The sequence below is a fragment of the Mesoplodon bidens genome (genome assembly GCF_964165515.1).
Source record: "Mesoplodon bidens genome assembly, chromosome: 9".
Classification (NCBI taxonomy): domain Eukaryota; kingdom Metazoa; phylum Chordata; class Mammalia; order Artiodactyla; family Ziphiidae; genus Mesoplodon; species Mesoplodon bidens.
In genome coordinates this window covers 58,225,558-58,242,375 of record NC_138166.1, presented here as the reverse complement: position 1 = coordinate 58,242,375, position 16,818 = coordinate 58,225,558, and the positions used below count along the sequence as shown (strand labels likewise).

Genomic DNA, 16,818 nt, shown 5'->3' with positions numbered 1-16,818 from the left:
GCTTCCACTGCAGGGGGCACAGGTCTGATTCCTAGTTGGGGAACTAAGATCCCACATGCCGCGTGATGCGGCCAGAAAAAAATTCTTCTTTAAAAAAAAAAAAAAAGTTAACAAAAGATTGTAGGCAAGAATATTCCTAGCAAAGTACATGAATAAGGGCCCTGAAACAAGAAAGCAATTCATGAGTTGTAAGGCCCGAGTGACTAAAACCATTCTCAAAGCGTGGTCTCCAGACCAGCAGTGTCAGGAACTTGTCAAATGTGCAAATCTCAAGCCCCACCCCAGACATACAAATCAGAAACTCTGGGAATGGAAGCCAGAAATCTGTGTTTTAACAAATACATTGTAAAGCAACCATACTCCAATAAAAATTAATTTTAATAAAATGTGGTACCCTAACAAACTATATTATATGAAATTATATGAACATAATGTGAAAAAGGGCAATTCTCAAGATAATCTTGTCTGTGGCATTCTATACATGTGATTGTATGTTGACCTTTCCCTGCAAAGGCACAAGCTCTGCTAACTTTTGTTTAGCTTATAATAAGTTATGACTGTACTCTTATCATTACTTATGATGTTGTATTTGCTCATATTTTCCTAAATACATGTTGTATATTGCCATTTAATCTTTAATATTACAAAAAGGCAAAATATTTAAATAAATTTGATAATTACCTAAAAACAAACAAATAATACAGGTGGTTCTGATTCAAGGTCAAGATTGAGAACTACTACTGAGAGAAATTCTACAATAGAGGAGAGTCAAACAAGAAACTGTGGCTTAAAATGGGACTAGAGAGAGGCCAGTCATATAAAATATTATATGCTATGTTGAATTTTGGCGGGAATTCCCTGGTGGTCCAGTGGTTAAGACTCTGTGCTTTCACTGCCGCTTTCATTGCCGAGGGCACAGGTTCAATCCCTGGTTGGGGCACTAAGATCCCACAAGCCACACGGTGCAGCCAAAAAAGAATTTTGGCATTTATCCTAATTGCACTAATGCATGGGAGGCCCATTAAGGAGCTTCAGGCAAGGAAAGGATCAGCTTTACATTTTTAAAGGTTACCCTGCCTGTGGTTTGAATAACCTTTTACTTCAGTCAAACATAGAGGAGGAGGGACTTCCCTGGTGGTCCAGTGGTTAAGAATCCACCTTCCAATGCAGGGGACGTGGGTTCGATCCCTGGTCAGGGAACTAAGATCCCACATGCCACGAGGCAACTAAGCCCACATGCCGCAACAAAAGATTCCACATGCTGTGACGAAGATGCCACACACCGCAACTAAGACCTCATGCAGCCAAATAAATATTAAAAAAAAAAAAAAAACATAGAGGAGAGTGACCTCATGGAAGATGGCAGAGAATTATGGCCCTCACCCAACTACCTGCATGGAACTGAATCCTGACAACAAGTAGTGAGCTCAGAAGTAGATCTATACCCGTGAGATGACTAAGCCCAATCTGACACACTGACTGCAGTCTTGCAAGATGTCTGAAGAGGACCCAGCTAAGCCACACCTGGATTCCTGACCATAGAAACTGTGAGATAACAAATACTGTTTTAAGCCACTACATTTTCAGGTAATTCGCTGTGCAGCATAATTAATACAGTCACCATATTGTTTTCTGTTTGTGATTTCAGCCATTTGTAACACCACAAAATGTACAAATAGTTATAATCATTTAGCACTATCTTTCACTGTTATACATGAAACTTCAAAATAACTATATAAAACATACTCTCTCTAAATGTATAATCTTACATATAAATTATATATAAATTATATATATGAAATATATATTTTTTATAAATGTAAAATATATAAAAATAAAGTATCTTGATTGCTTCTCTCTAGCATTAGCTATTAACTCCAAGCACAAAATACACTTAGAGCCAGGTTTCTTACCAAAAATGGTTAAGGTACATCCATGTTTCAAAAAGTTGTCTTAAGCATTTGGAATATATATTTTGTCAACTTCTTGTCAAATGTGATTAGGGAATCATGGTTTTAACTTTGAAATACACTTGATGAAAACTCATACCAGAAATAAAAAATCATTTTCTTACTCTTCATTTGTGATCCTATTGTTTTAATTAGCTTTAATCCACTGTTTACTTGCAGGGATCTTTTTAACCCACTTGTCATTTTGTGTTACCATACACTGAAGGGGGTGAGGGAGAGAGAACAAACACAAGTAACATTTGAACGCAATATACTGACAACCTGGGGAGGGGGGTGGGGCTTGCAAACAATCTTGAATTCAATTCTATTCTTAATAGGTTTCCTTCTTTTAGTGATATGGCTCTAGCAGTTCTGAAGGTGTGGGATATCAGAATTAGCAAGTAGATTCAATGTACTGACACTATTGGGCACAGGATTCTCACTGTGGAAAAGGTGTACAAATAGGAATTAATGAAGGCAAGGGGAAATTCCCTGGTGGTCCAGTGGTTAGGACTCCACACTTCCACTGCTGGGGCCAGGGTTTGATCCCTGGTCAGGGAACTAAGATCCTGCAAGCCACATGGCACGACCAAAAACAAACACACACACACACCAACATCCTTATCCTGATAATCTCTTTCTGTAGTTAGATAAAATTACTGTAATAACTTGTATTAAAAAATGCCTCTTAAAAAAAAAAAAAGGAAAGGAAAGCAAGGAAGAATCAGTGTGGAACTGGACTAAAACTCATGATATCTAAAATACAAACCTTTCCCAGCTCAGACACTGAAAGGATCTACAAGCAATGAGCACACATAGGGCCTGCATTTTGGGTTCTAAATACCATTTCCCACTAATAAGCAACCAGAACTCCTTGGAGAAATAAGGACCAGAGCTTCGTCATTGTAAAAAACGGCCAATCCCAAAGATGAGGGAATCAAGGTATGAGAATACCTTGCAGTGCTAGAAAAAAATTAAGTGCTCAAAAGACCAACAATATCCTTTTGATATTGAGGCAGATCAGGAACCAGCTTGAAGGTATTCCCACTGACCAAATCTTAGACTATGTGAACATCAAAAAAATTCTTACTCCATTGACTAAAAAGAGCTCATATTAATGCCTACCAAGTAGGAAGATAAAATATGTATTAAGAGTAGATTAGACAGACACACAGATGAACACAGACACCCAAATATAAATTAAAAATACTGTTGGCCCTCCATATCTGCCAATGCAGAGCCAGCCAATGCAGAACCCATGGATACTCAGGGCCGATGGTACTACACCATTTTATATAAGAGACTTTTGCATCCTCCAATTTTGGCATCCTTGGAGGGGTCCTGGAACCAACCCTGAGGATACCGAGAGATGACTGTACAAACATACATAAATACACACTGTGATATAAAAAACATTTTTGGTCTTGTCCCCAGTTCCTGGCACAGATCTCCTAAAACTTCTGGAATTTCCTGAATGATAGGAGTGTCTTTTCTCATTCATAACAAGCCCCTTTAGACCCTACCTGAATTTACGGCTAACAAGGTGACGCGAGGTTTACAAAATTCTAGTTTTTTCTTAAAAGCTTGAATTTTATCATTGGCAACGAATACTATCAATTGGTTTTCCTTAAAGTAACAGGCTCACTTCCCTTCTTTTCAAGAAAATATCTGCCAAATACCCCAGTCTGAATAACCAAATTTTGTCTATCAGTCATTCTTTTTTTTTTTTTTTTTTTTTTTGTGGTATGCGGGCCTCTCACTGTTGTGGCCTTCTCCCGTTGCGGAGCACAGGCTCCGGATGCGCAGGCCCAGCGGCCATGGCTCACGGGCCCAGCCGCTCCGCGGCATATGGGATCCTCCCAGACCGGGGCACGAACCCGTATCCCCTGCATCGGCAGGCGGACTCTCAACCACTGCGCCACCAGGGAGGCCCTCATTCTTTAAAATAGAAATGATATGCCATGTAAAAAGAGGCTAGTTCAGCTTAGAACTCAATTACACAGTGCTTTACCTTCAAAGGTACTTTAATGCCACTTTACTTCATTAGGCAAAAGTGCTTTGGGAGTACTTCGCATTTCATCACACAGAATATTAAAAACACCCCCCAGGGTCAAGCTTCAATAAAATTAATATTTTACTGTTTCATCATCTTAAGTGAAACTGTTTTTTTTTTTTTTAAACTGTGAACGCATGGTCAGGATGAATACAGTAACTACTAGTGCAGTTTGGTGCCACTGCCTTGATTCAATATTAATACACCAGCAGTTCTCCCACCACTGCTTTTATACCAACAGTGCAAATGTAACAGAGTAGGGAAAAAAGCAAATACTGTAATATTACGAAAACTGCTTTATCTTTGTAGACCTCTAAAGGGGATGGGGACCCCCAAAGGATCACAGACCATACTGTGAGAAATGTTGCACTACAGCACATTTTATATTATAAATGTATGCTCTGAATGTTAGGTTATGCTACAAATCATTAAACAACTTCTAAAATGTTTCCTATCACAAAAGAAAACCAGATAAATACATTAGGTATAATTTTAAATTTGTTTACTATTCTCTTAAATTTGAACACTGTAAAATTGTTTGTTAAATACAAACTATGTAACAAAAATCAAACTAAGTTTCAACACTTGAGCATTTTTCTCCTAACAAAATAATTTTAAATATTATTTAACTAAAAACGTTTTCCACCTAAAAGTCTTAACACCTGTTTGTCTTTTCCTTAGTCATTTAACTTAAAAAAAAATCACCCTCACATAACTGTAAAATGTGTGTCCCTTCATAAAGCTGTATTATCATTCAGTGTCATATGAAACTTTTTTTTAAGTACACTCTCCCTGGAGAGGTTTTCCAAATATGAAGTTAGACCATTTATCTCTTTGTCCTTCTCTGCCAACTGAAGCTGAAGAGAGAAAGAAATTATCATTTTTCATCATCTACTTACTCTCTCCTTACCCTTCAAGAGTTAGTTTATACCATTCTATCAAAATAATTCCTATTACCATATCCATGTATTTTCCTTGTTCTTATTCTTTAACATCTCTGAATTACTTGTCAGTATTGACTAACTTCCCTTACTCGTCAAGCTTCTTCCCTGGTTTATGTGAAACTGCTCCAACACTGTCATCCTCTCATGCTCTTTTTTTAAAGTCTGCTTCTTCACCATTACAAATATAGGTATTCCCCAAAGTTTCTTCTTTGGCTTCTTCTCTCTACATTCTCTGTAAACTCCCTTTCTTCTATGCCTTCAACAATCATGCTCATATGAATAAATCACAAATATTAACTCATGTGCCACACTCTCTCCTTCCCAAGATCCGAATCTGCCTTTTTAACTGATGGGTAAACATGTTTTCACTGTTGTCCTTCTGCACTGTAAGGGTAAAATGTCCCAAACCTACTTTTCTACTTTTGTTAACTGATATTATTAATCTCAGAGCCCACTGTGATTGAAGCTAGGAAACTATATTAAACACTCCCTCTCCTCTTCCTCTACTCTTCAACATTTTCAGTCTCCAAGTCTTTCATTTATTCAACAACTACCCATTATTTGCCTATTACAGCATAAGCATTATGGATACAAATAAAACTATTCTTCAATGGTTTTTCCCTAAGGCTTTCCTTGATAGGTTCAATGGTAGGTGATTGGGGAAGGTATCCAAGGAGATGGCCTTTATCAATTCATTCTAAGAATATTTGTACCTAATTTTCTTACCTTCAAAAACCCTTCCCACCTGTAAATCCTCTCAGTGCTACCAAATTATTTTCATAAAGACCCACTCCGGTTCGGTCCCTTTTCTCCTAGAAAATTCTTAACAGCAAATAGCACCCACATTCCAGTTTAAGTCCCCCCTAATCTGGCTTCAACCTATCTTTCACATCTATCTACTCCATCACAGATATTGAAGTCCTATTACTTAAGACTCTCACAGCTCCCAGATTATGCTCTCTACTTCTGACCTCCAAACCTGTAATGCTTTTCCATCTGTTTAGAAAGATGTTTCTTTCTTTTCCCATCTCTGTTTATCCTCCCCTCCTGTTTGGTCTTTCACAGGTCTAGTTTCTCTGTAATATCTGACTCCTAAATATTCCATTGGAAACAGCCCTAAAGTACTTAGACTTACAGCTTATGTAGAACTTCATCACATTTTGCCTTGTCTCTGTTTGTGTTTGTGTCTAAGCAGCACAAAATAAGGGGAAAGGCACTAAACAAAAAGCCAAGCACTGTCACCAGTTGTACAACCTTAATTATGTTGTTTAATCTCGATGTTAATTTTTATCATTAATGAAATAAAAATATTATTTAGCTTCCCATGGGTTTGAAAGATGATTACCTAGGTTGTGAATGTGAAAGAGTTTTGAGAATCATGATTACACTTCTAGCACTCCATACCAGATTATAAACTCCTTAAGCATTGTGCCTTACTTATATGATCACCCACATAATAGCTAACATAGTGCTTTATATTTAATAGGCTTCAATAAATATTTACTAAATCATTTTTCCTAATCAATCTGCAAAAATAAAGTTTCATATAAATTCAGTATTCATATTTTTTAATAATAACAGAAGTTCCCAGGCAATAAAAACAATATTCACAGTGATCCCAGGAACAACAATAACCTCATGAAATAAGTTTCAAATTTTCATTCTGACAGCAGATGAAGATAAAAAAGGATCAAGCAGTTAAATTACCTTAGCCTGTACCAACCCAAACAAAGTAATTTTTGGTGTCTTTAAGAATGTTATATTTTAAAATTAGATTATAGGTACAATTAGCTATGACAGAGAAAATTTAAATCGTTTAGAACTTCCAGAACTTTAGTCACACACACACAAAAAATGCCAATTATACACACATGCACATACCTTAAAATACTTAAGATTATATTTTATTACTTAGAGGGAAAATGTCTTTCCACTTATTAATGAGCTAGACAGCCTACTAATTTTTTTCTCCAACATTTTTACAAATATCATTTACCATTCAGGCTTGTTTGTTGCCTAATGTTAAATTGGCAAAAGTAATCTTCATTAATTAAGACTGTATTGCTTACTCTGCAGTATCTCATTTAGGATCACAAGTAACACCCTTTTGGTGATAAATTTAAAAACCTTTACATAACTTTTTTTAAATTACTGATTCCATCTTATTACACTCCCAAAAAAACCCACCAAGCCCCTAGAATAATTTTACAAACACATTCATAATTAAGTGAACAAGGAATATGAAACGATCACTTTCATCTTAAAAACTAAGCATGATTTAAAGATATAGTTTCAATAGCCATCTGAATCCGCAAAATGAAAGCCACAATGGCAATGCATATGGGTATCTATTTTCTCAGTTAATAGTTACTGAACTGTATTCAACATAACTAAATACATAGTACATTTTTATCTATACACGAAAATACTAACCCAATTACCCATGTTGAAACTTTACATTAGATTGACCAAATTATAGATAGCACATTTTCAAAAGTATCAGGTACTATGCCTCAAGTTATACGAATAGTAAACTTACTTTGAAATTCTCCTCTACTTCAGCTAGTTCTAGTTTCACATTTTCAGCAATTTTCACTTGTTCTTTCCATTTCATCTCCATTTTTGCAAGTTCATCAGCATATTTATTGCATTTTGTTTTCTCATCCTAAATGAAATTAGTATAATTACCAAAAGATTTTAAATCCATATACAGCTAATATCTATACAAACATACTTGTGCTGAATGCTTATTATAACACTGTTGTAAAGGTATAAAAATTGAAATAACCAAAATGTCTGTCAGTGGAAGATTGGACAAATCATTTTATATCCATACAATGGAACAGAGTATATTTATTGAAAAAGAACAAAGTGATCTAAAAATTAACAAGGAAAAATGGCAAAATACATTAATTGAAAATATCAAGTTGCAAAAACAGAATATATAGTATAATCCCATTTCTGCTTTACAAGTTGTTTAACACAATTTTATATGATGTCTATGTAGTATATGTAGAAAAAATAAACCAAATTTATTTATTTCTTTTTGGCCACATCACACAGCTAGTGGGATCTTAGCTCCCTGACCAAGGAATGAACCCGGGCCCTTGGCAGTGAAAGCTCAAAGTCCTAACCACTGGACTGCCAGGGAATTCCATAAACCAAAATATTAATAGCCCTTATATCTGGGGATCAGGATCATAATGGTACTTTTTACCACCTTTATTCTTCATTTCTGTAACACCGTAAGATTTCACAATAAGCACACATTACTTTTGCAAAGGACATAATAAAAATCACGTTATTTATAATGCTGTTATTTCTATATATTAATAATTAAAACTCTGGGATTTCCTGATCAAGACAATCTTTAGATGGATTTCTTATACACTGCTCTTCTCTACAACCCAGAATGTTAAAAGAATGGAGTTTTAAAACATGACGAGGGACTTCCCCAGCAGTCCAGTGGTTAGGGCTCCGTGCTTCCACTGCACGGGGCACAGGTTTGATCCCTGGTCAGGGAACGAAGATCCCACAAGCCATGCAACAAGGCCAATAAAAAAAATTTTTTTAATTAAAAAAAAAAAGAAAAGAAAAAATATATGCTTTATGCTTTGAGCAATTCAATGGAGAAAAGTCTTTTCAACAAATAATGCTGGATCAGTTAAATATCCTTACTATACATACCACACCTCACACCATACACAAAAATAAACTTAAAATGGTTAACAGGCCTAAAAGAACCTAAGACTACAAAACTTCTAGAAAACAAGAGAAAATCATTACAAGTTGCAGCAGTAAATGTTTTCTTAGAACATACAGAGAACACATAAACAATAAATTGATAATCTGTACTTCAGCAAAACTAAAACTTTTTCTAAAAACACCATTAAGGAAATAAAAGGGCAAGCCACAGACTGGGAGAAAATATTTACCCCACATATCTGACAAAGGACTTGTATCTGGAATAAAGAACACTTACAACTCAATAATAAGATGAACCCAATTTTTTAAATGGCAGAAGATGAACTCACAATAAAAAGGAATAAACTATACGAAGTCAGTCAGGAAGAGAAAAACAAATACCGTATGCTAACACATATATATGGAATCTAAAACAAATATGGTCATGAAGAACCTAGGGGCAAGACGGGAATAAAGACGCAGACCTACTGGAGAATGGACTTGAGGACACGAGGAGGGGGAAGGGTAAGCTGGGACAAAATGAGAGAGTGGCATGGACATATATACACTACCAAATGTAAAACAGATAGCTAGTGGGACGCAGCCGCATAGCACAGGGAGATCAGCTCATAGCACAGGGAGATCAGCTCGCTGCTTTGTGACCACCTAGAGGGGTGGGATAGGGAGGGTAGGAGGGAGGGAGACGCAAGAGGGAAGAGATATGGGAATATATGTATATGTATAACTGATTCACTTTGTTATAAAGTAGAAACTAACACACCATTGTAAAGCAATTATACTCCAATAAAGATGTTAAAAAATTTTTAAATAAATAAAATTTATTAAACAAACAAAAAAAGGAATAAACTACCAATAACAAGCAACAACATAAATCTCAAAATAACTGTGCTGAAAGGGGACAGGAAAAGAAGAACATACCATATGATTCCATTTATAGAAACGGTACAAAAGATAGGCTAATCTATAGTGGCAGAAAGCAAGCCAATGGTTTCCCAGGAGTGGTGAGAGAGGGAGGGATGAGTTGTAAATGAGTACAAAAAAGCTAATGGAGTAATGGAAATGTTCATTAACTTGACACTGTGATAGTTCCACAACTATATATATATATATATCAAAACTGAACAAACTGCAGACCTTAAATCTATGCAGTTTATTGAATTTCAATTGTACTACAACACAGTTGTAAAAAAAAAAATTACCTTGAGGAAGTTTTTAGCTTGAAAGAATATTCTATCTTCCTTTCAATAATACTATATAATGAGATTTTAAAAAATATTCATCCAAAATTGTTTCATACTTACTGAAAAATAGGTTAGTCCCTTATAAGCAACTACTTTGACCTCAAGGGTAAAATTGTTCTAATCAACCCTGTACAGAAGGATCTTCTGAAGCAACAAAAATGTTCAGTTCAAAGTCTGATTAAAGGATTACATTAAACTAATATTATCAAGACAGCAACATAAAATATTTTAAGTTAATTACTATAATAATATATGAATTTCCTTATATGGCTCTAAAAATTATCCCTCTCCTCTCCACATGAACAGAGAAGCAAACACACAAAAAAATATTTAATTGAACGAACAAAAAACATACACAAAACATTTTTTCCTCTCTTCCCCAAATCAGGTACAAATAAGAAGCATTTTCCCTTTGTCCTTTAAATACTCCAGGAGTGAATACTACTAGGAAGTTGCAAAACTTAAATGTTTGAATAATAGTTTAATATAATCAAAATAATACCGTAAAGGCAACGACTCATCTGGGTACCATTCCTTTTTTTCCACTTTACAAATCTAGTCACTTTAGGATGTGGTGAAAGTCTTTGCTATTATTACAGTTAAGTGTAAAAAAGAATACTTCCCTTTTATGCAGTTCAAACATTTTTCATGTATCCTTATCAGAAGAAGAAGACAGACAATATCCAACCCCAACCTCAATTAATCACTTGCCCATTATCAAGAGAAGGACATCAGGGGAACAGAAAACAATAGTTTTAGGATTGTGGGTTGTTTTTTTTTTTTTTGCCCATGCTGTGCAGCTTGTGGGATCTTAGTTCCCCAACCAGGGATCGAACCCAGGCCCACGGCAGTGAAAGTGCTGAATCCTAACCAGTGGACCACCAAGGAATTCCCAAGGATCATGATTTTACACACATGCCTACATGAGCAGGTACACAGAACAACCCCCCACTTATCATCTCAAAAGTGAAACTAAATATCAGTATATGGGTATAAAAAAGAAACCCTGGGATACCCATCAATCAAAACAATAAAGATAAGCTAAGCCATTACATTTGATAAATCTTTCTCTTACAAGAGAGCTAGCTTACCTGCAAGAGTTGTTTACATTTATTATACTTTTCTGCAGCAACTTCTTTGGTCATTTCAGAGACTTGTCCCTTAGTTAGATTGTCAAAATCTATCTCAGCTATAACAAGGCAGAAAATTAAAAGATTATTAAAAATTATTTTGATCCTTGTATTATCTTCCTGGTCAGAATAACTTGAGGGTCAGTATACTGTGAAATATAATAAATGGAATACTAAAGGAGAGAAACATCTATTTTAAAACATCTATTCATACACTAAATAAACAGAGAAGGACAATATAAACATTAGATGAGAATTTTTTAAATTTTTTTTAATTTTAATTTTTTCATTCAATAATTTTAAAAAATCATATTTTTTAACTAGCTAAAAAGTTCTAAAATGGCACAGAAATTGTTTTCTATATACTTAATAGATAGGATATATAGGAAAGCCATACTCTTTGAGAAAACATATTAAATCATTTTTCTAGTCCTTCACTACTATTCAATAAGTCTTTATTAAGTCACTATAACACCTTTCTTGGTACTACACAGGATATATAGAAATGGAAGGCAGGATCCTGTTCTACAGCAGTTTAATCTAAATATTTAATAGCATAGGAAACTTATAATACATTTAAAAAGTCTAAAACACCAATTGCCCCAAACACTACACAATTAAATATACTTTACATGCTCTAGTATTTATTTTTGTTACTGTCAAATCTTTAACATAAGGTGAAAAAAAGACATTAGGACAAGTGAAAACCTAGAGTTAATTTAAATTTTCATGTTGTTCATGTATTCACTATGTCTCTCTAATCTGTTCTGTAAGTTAATAAACTAATAAAATATTTAACTTATCCACCAACAGGTACACTAATGAGGAAAGTACCTTAATGATCCAAAGCAGCCAAAACAAAACAAAAACAAAAAAAAGGCAAGAAAGAGAGAAACATGAATAGAATTAAAGGGATTTTTAAGTTTTCCCCACAGAATTGTACAATTAAAGTGCCATAAATGGTTCAGAATTCCACAGTGTTAGAATATTAATTAAAAATTCAATTCTTGGGGCTTCCCTGGTGGTGCAGTGGTTGAGAGTCCGCCTGCCAAAGCAGGGGACACGGGTTCATGCCCTGGTCCGGGAAGATCCCACATGCCGCGGAGCGGCGGGGCCTGTGAGCCGTGGCTGCTGAGCCTGCGCGTCCGGAGCCTGTGGTCCGCAACGGGAGAGGCCACGGCAGTGAGAGGCGCCACGTACCGCACAAAAAAAAAAAAAAATTCAATTCTTGGCTCTCTTCCTATAGATCAAATACTATAAGCATTTGCACTTACAAACACCAGCTCATTTGATTAACCATGCTCATGAAGATAAATACTAGTTCACACTCACATTTTGTATATTCATCACATGCGTGACTTACTTTTAGACCTTTACTTTCCCTTTGCTTTTATTTTTTATTTTTTAAATAAATTTATTTCTTTTATTTATTAATTTTTGGCTGCGTTGAATCTTCCCTGCTGCGTGGGTTTTTCTCCAGTTGCGGAGAGCAGGGGCTACTCCCCGTTGCGGTGCGCAGGCTTCTCTTGTTGCAGAACATGGGCTCTAGAGCACAGGCTTAGTAGTTGTGGCACACAGGCTTAGTAGTTGTGGCACACAGGCCCAGCCGCTCCGCGGCATGTGAGATCCTCCCGGACCAGGGCTAAACCCGCATCCTCTACATCGGCGGGCGGACTCCCAACCACTGCACCACCAGGGAAGCCCCTCCCTTTGCTTTTAGACCTTTACTTTCCCTTTGCCTCAATCCCTCACTTAGAAGGATTTTTTTAAAAGCTCCCTAAAATTCTGACACATGGAACAGGCAGTATAAATGAGTATAAATACTTTTCAAGGTAGGACACATCATACAAAAAGTCTAAAAGATTGTTACCTGTAGAAGGTGGTGGCTTTACATCAAGCGTAGAGGCAGTAGTAGCGGGGTCTGTGTTTACTGAGGCATCATTCACTCTCTGCTGACTCCCAAGTTTCTTTGTGAAGACACTACTGTTATTAGCCTGTTCAAAATGTTAACAATCAATGGTTAAATGAGTTACATTTCCCTCCTTCAGCAACCATGCATCATATAAATAAATCCTGAAAAGTCCACAAAGCTGCTGCTGTCTTAAAGGCCAACAAAGACTAAAGTTACACACATCACTTTACTAACTGACCTAAACGTTACAAAACAGAACATTTTATTTCTCCAACAAATAAAAATTCCAGATTTAAAAAAAATTATCACTACAATATTAGGCCAGTAATGTGAAATAAAGCGGAAAGAAATTATATTCAAAGGGTATAACATTATAAATTTGATTTGTAAACAAAAATATTGATAAAGGAATTATTTTACTGTGATGAATTCAATTATACTTACTGATTGGTCTGAAAGTTTGTTTATTTGTTTTTGGAGCCTCTGGCATTCCTTGAATTTTTCTTTATAATGATCTGCTGCCATCTGAAGACGAAGTTTCAGATCTTCAACTTCTCTTCTCAGTTCGTGTTCCAGTGTATCAGTCTTCTCCTAAGAGAGAAATAATAAACTCTTCCTCTAAGAGAAACATAAAAATCTCATATCTCATAATGTAGTAGTAAATCCAACTTTCTTTTCGCTTTTTTCTTTCTGGCTCTTAATTTTTATTTGTTTTGGAGTTTTGGCTAGAGTCACATTAGGTCTCCTAACAAATCCAGCTTTATATTCCTAGGACTAAGGTTCATTAAAAAACAAACAAAAACAAAACACTTGAAAAGAATATTCTATCCCCTGAGAAGCAAGCATACCCTGTTAAATAACCATAGTACCATTTTATGCAGCTAGTAAATAAACTCTAAACAAAGCAATATATACCCTATATCAGAAAGTTTAGTTAACAATAATAGAGCAGTTTTTACTAACAATTAGGAATTTGCTTACAGAAGTTTTTCTTAAAGCCTGCATTAATTTCAACCCAAGAAGTTACAATGACTAAACAAAATGAATGGCAATTTAAAATTCTGTGACCAGGAATCTGACCTCAATTATTTTAACATAACTCATTCTCTTTCATAAGCTTATCGTGAGTTTTTGACCAAACTGGAAATTCAAAATTAACCCGCTTTACCTGGTCTTTTCTCACAGCACTTAGTTTAAGCTCTGCCACTGCATCAGCTAACTGCTTTTTCACTCTCTCATTTTCCAAGCGTGCAGTGTGCAGATCTGCCATTGTCTTATCCCGCACATTTACAGCATCGCTAAGTTCTTTAGCCAGAAAGACAGCTTCCTGACGAGTTGCCTGAACCTGTTCCTCTGCTTTACGAAGTTGCTCCTTGAAAAAAACTGTATCTTCCTGAAGAAAGGCAGATAAATATATTTGTAATTAAACCATTCAAGTAAAAAACAGAAGCAGAAACAATATTTATTCCTATTTCAACAGATCTAAAATTTTAAATTAAATATTGCTTTTCTATTCATGACTTAGATGAAGTATGTGTGTCTATAAAAAATTTAAGATGTGACTTTGTTTCAGAGACCCCCATATAACAACCCTACGCATCACTACTATCACTTTATACATGACAAACCTGAAGTACAGGAAGTCAGGCAACATAACCAATGCTTAGCTAAATAGATACTCGAATGGAAGCTTCTGTCCCCCAGAATCTCTCCAGCTAGAACTACTGACCCTCATTTTTTATGGTAAGCAATAAAAATAATTACAAAAACTTCTTTGTAACTCCAAAAATGTTGGTTAAAAAAATGTTTCCTATGATCTAACCTATAACATATCCAATATAATATTAATATACCATTACATAGCACCTCTTACCAAACCTAAAAGTATCTTTAAAAAGTTAAAATTGCCATGATAGGGCTTCCCTGGTGGCACAGTGGTTAAGAATCTGCCTGCCATTGCAGGGGACACGGGTTCGAGCCCTGGTCTGTGAAGATCCCACATGCCGCGGAGCAACTAAGCCTGTGTGCCACAACTACTGAAGCCCGTGCGCCTGGAGCCCATGCTCCACAACAAGAGAAGTCATGGCAAGGAGAAGCCCGCGCACCGCAATGAAGAGTAGCCCTCGCTCGCCGCAACTAGAGAAAGCCCACGCACAGCAACAAAGACCCAACAAAGCCAAATAAATAAGTAAATAAATTTATAAAAAATAAATAAAATAAAAACTGCCATGATAAAATTATTTCCTTTAATATTAAAGACATTATGAGCTCAATAAATCTAGTTTATTCAACATTCGTATTTTTATCTCTGTATTAGAAATAATGTAAACTCAAAAAGTGCAACCCATTCGTGGTTTTTAAATTGTTAGCTACTTATAAGGAAATGTAAATGATTATTTATGTAATGCTGGGGTGAAGAAAATCTTTCTAAGTATAACATTAATAGAGCTAATATATAAATGTTACCAGCTTCTATATATCAGAAGGGAAAAAAGCAAAAAAGAGAACTAGAAGAAAACTATTTGTAATATATTCAAAAAATGTATAATACTCTGATATAGATTTTCTAATCAATAAGAAATGGAAAAATTTTAAAGAAAAAAAAAACCCAGAAAAGGAAAAATATGGAGAAAGGCATGAACATGAAATTTCTTTAAAATAAACGGCTATTATACATAGAAAAATATTCAAATAAAGAAGGTAAAACAAATACCATTCATTCTCTTTCAAGCTAACAAAGACTGAAAAAAGTAATGCTCTAATATTTGGATGGTTTAGGAAAACTGGCACATTTACAAACATGTGGGCTCATATAATCTATAAGTGGTAACCATTCTTACCAGATTTTTGAAACAATCATCAACACCTCTAAAAAGCACACGGCTTTTGATTTATCAATTTTATTTTCATGAGTTTCTGATTAAAGGGTATGGACATAGGTTTAGTTTTGCAGGGTTAGTTTTGCAGGGATTCAGTAAAATATTAAGATTATGAAAAATTATTGAAAATCAAATGTCTAAATGGGAATTTATTATAAATAAACTTGATATATCCTCCACACAATGAAAGTCTATGCAACCATTACTAGCAGCAGTATGTGTCATACCCTGTTGATACATTAATTTTTTTGAAAGGCAATCTGAAAATAACTGAAAATGTAAACATTCAACCTGGCAATTGCACTTTGAGGAATTTATTCTACAGATTTATACACGTGCCTAGATATCTGTACAAGAATGTTTACTGCCATCATGCTTATAATACCTAAGGGTTGTACACTAAAACTAAAAACAACTGCATACTACACAGCTGTTAAACAAAAGGAGAGATACTACAAAGCTGGGGGTTTTTTTTGGCCTCGCGGCTTGCAGGATCTTAGTTACAGGGATCGAACCCAGTCCCCCAGCAATGGAAGCGTGGAGTCTTAACTGCTGGATCACCAGGGAATTCCCTACAAAGCTGTTCTAATAAATGAGGAAGATCTGTATGTGTACTCATACTGCAAGATGTCTAGACATTCCATAAATTTTTAAAAAGTTTTTGTAACATTATATTCTCATTTTTGTTACAATATAAATATTGTATGTACATTCACAGATTTCTAGTAAAATTATATAATAATATATCTGGGAAATGATATGGGTTACTTTTACCTTGTACCCTCACATACTACTCGAACTTTTTTATAACCATGATTTTTTTTATTGCTTTTATAATTTTTTAAAAAGTTTTAACAACCAGGCATCAATTTCTCCAGGTATTTCTATACCTATGCTTTCCTCACAGAAGTCTTGCTTAAGTAGCATCTTATTAAATAACAAATAAATAATCAAACATGCTTTTCACCTTCCTGTTTGCATCTGCTATATTCAATAACCTGAAAA

General features: G+C 35.2%; 1 protein-coding gene across 2 annotated transcripts in view; it reads right to left on the bottom strand.

Moving 5' to 3' along the window:
- Positions 1-16,818, bottom strand: part of TAX1BP1 (Tax1 binding protein 1) — a 91,362-nt gene that overhangs the window by 21,277 nt on the left and 53,267 nt on the right. For both annotated transcript variants that reach the window (XR_014016621.1, XM_081243740.1), the window contains exons 9-13: positions 14,103-14,327; positions 13,379-13,525; positions 12,893-13,016; positions 10,984-11,081; positions 7,486-7,611 (exon numbers count right to left, since the gene is read on the bottom strand). Coding sequence is in view for 1 of the 2 variants with exons in the window: in XM_081243740.1 (XP_081099866.1) it covers positions 7,486-7,611; positions 10,984-11,081; positions 12,893-13,016; positions 13,379-13,525; positions 14,103-14,327 (720 nt within the window). In the remaining variant the exon portion in view is untranslated. The remainder of the gene's footprint in view (positions 1-7,485; positions 7,612-10,983; positions 11,082-12,892; positions 13,017-13,378; positions 13,526-14,102; positions 14,328-16,818) is intronic.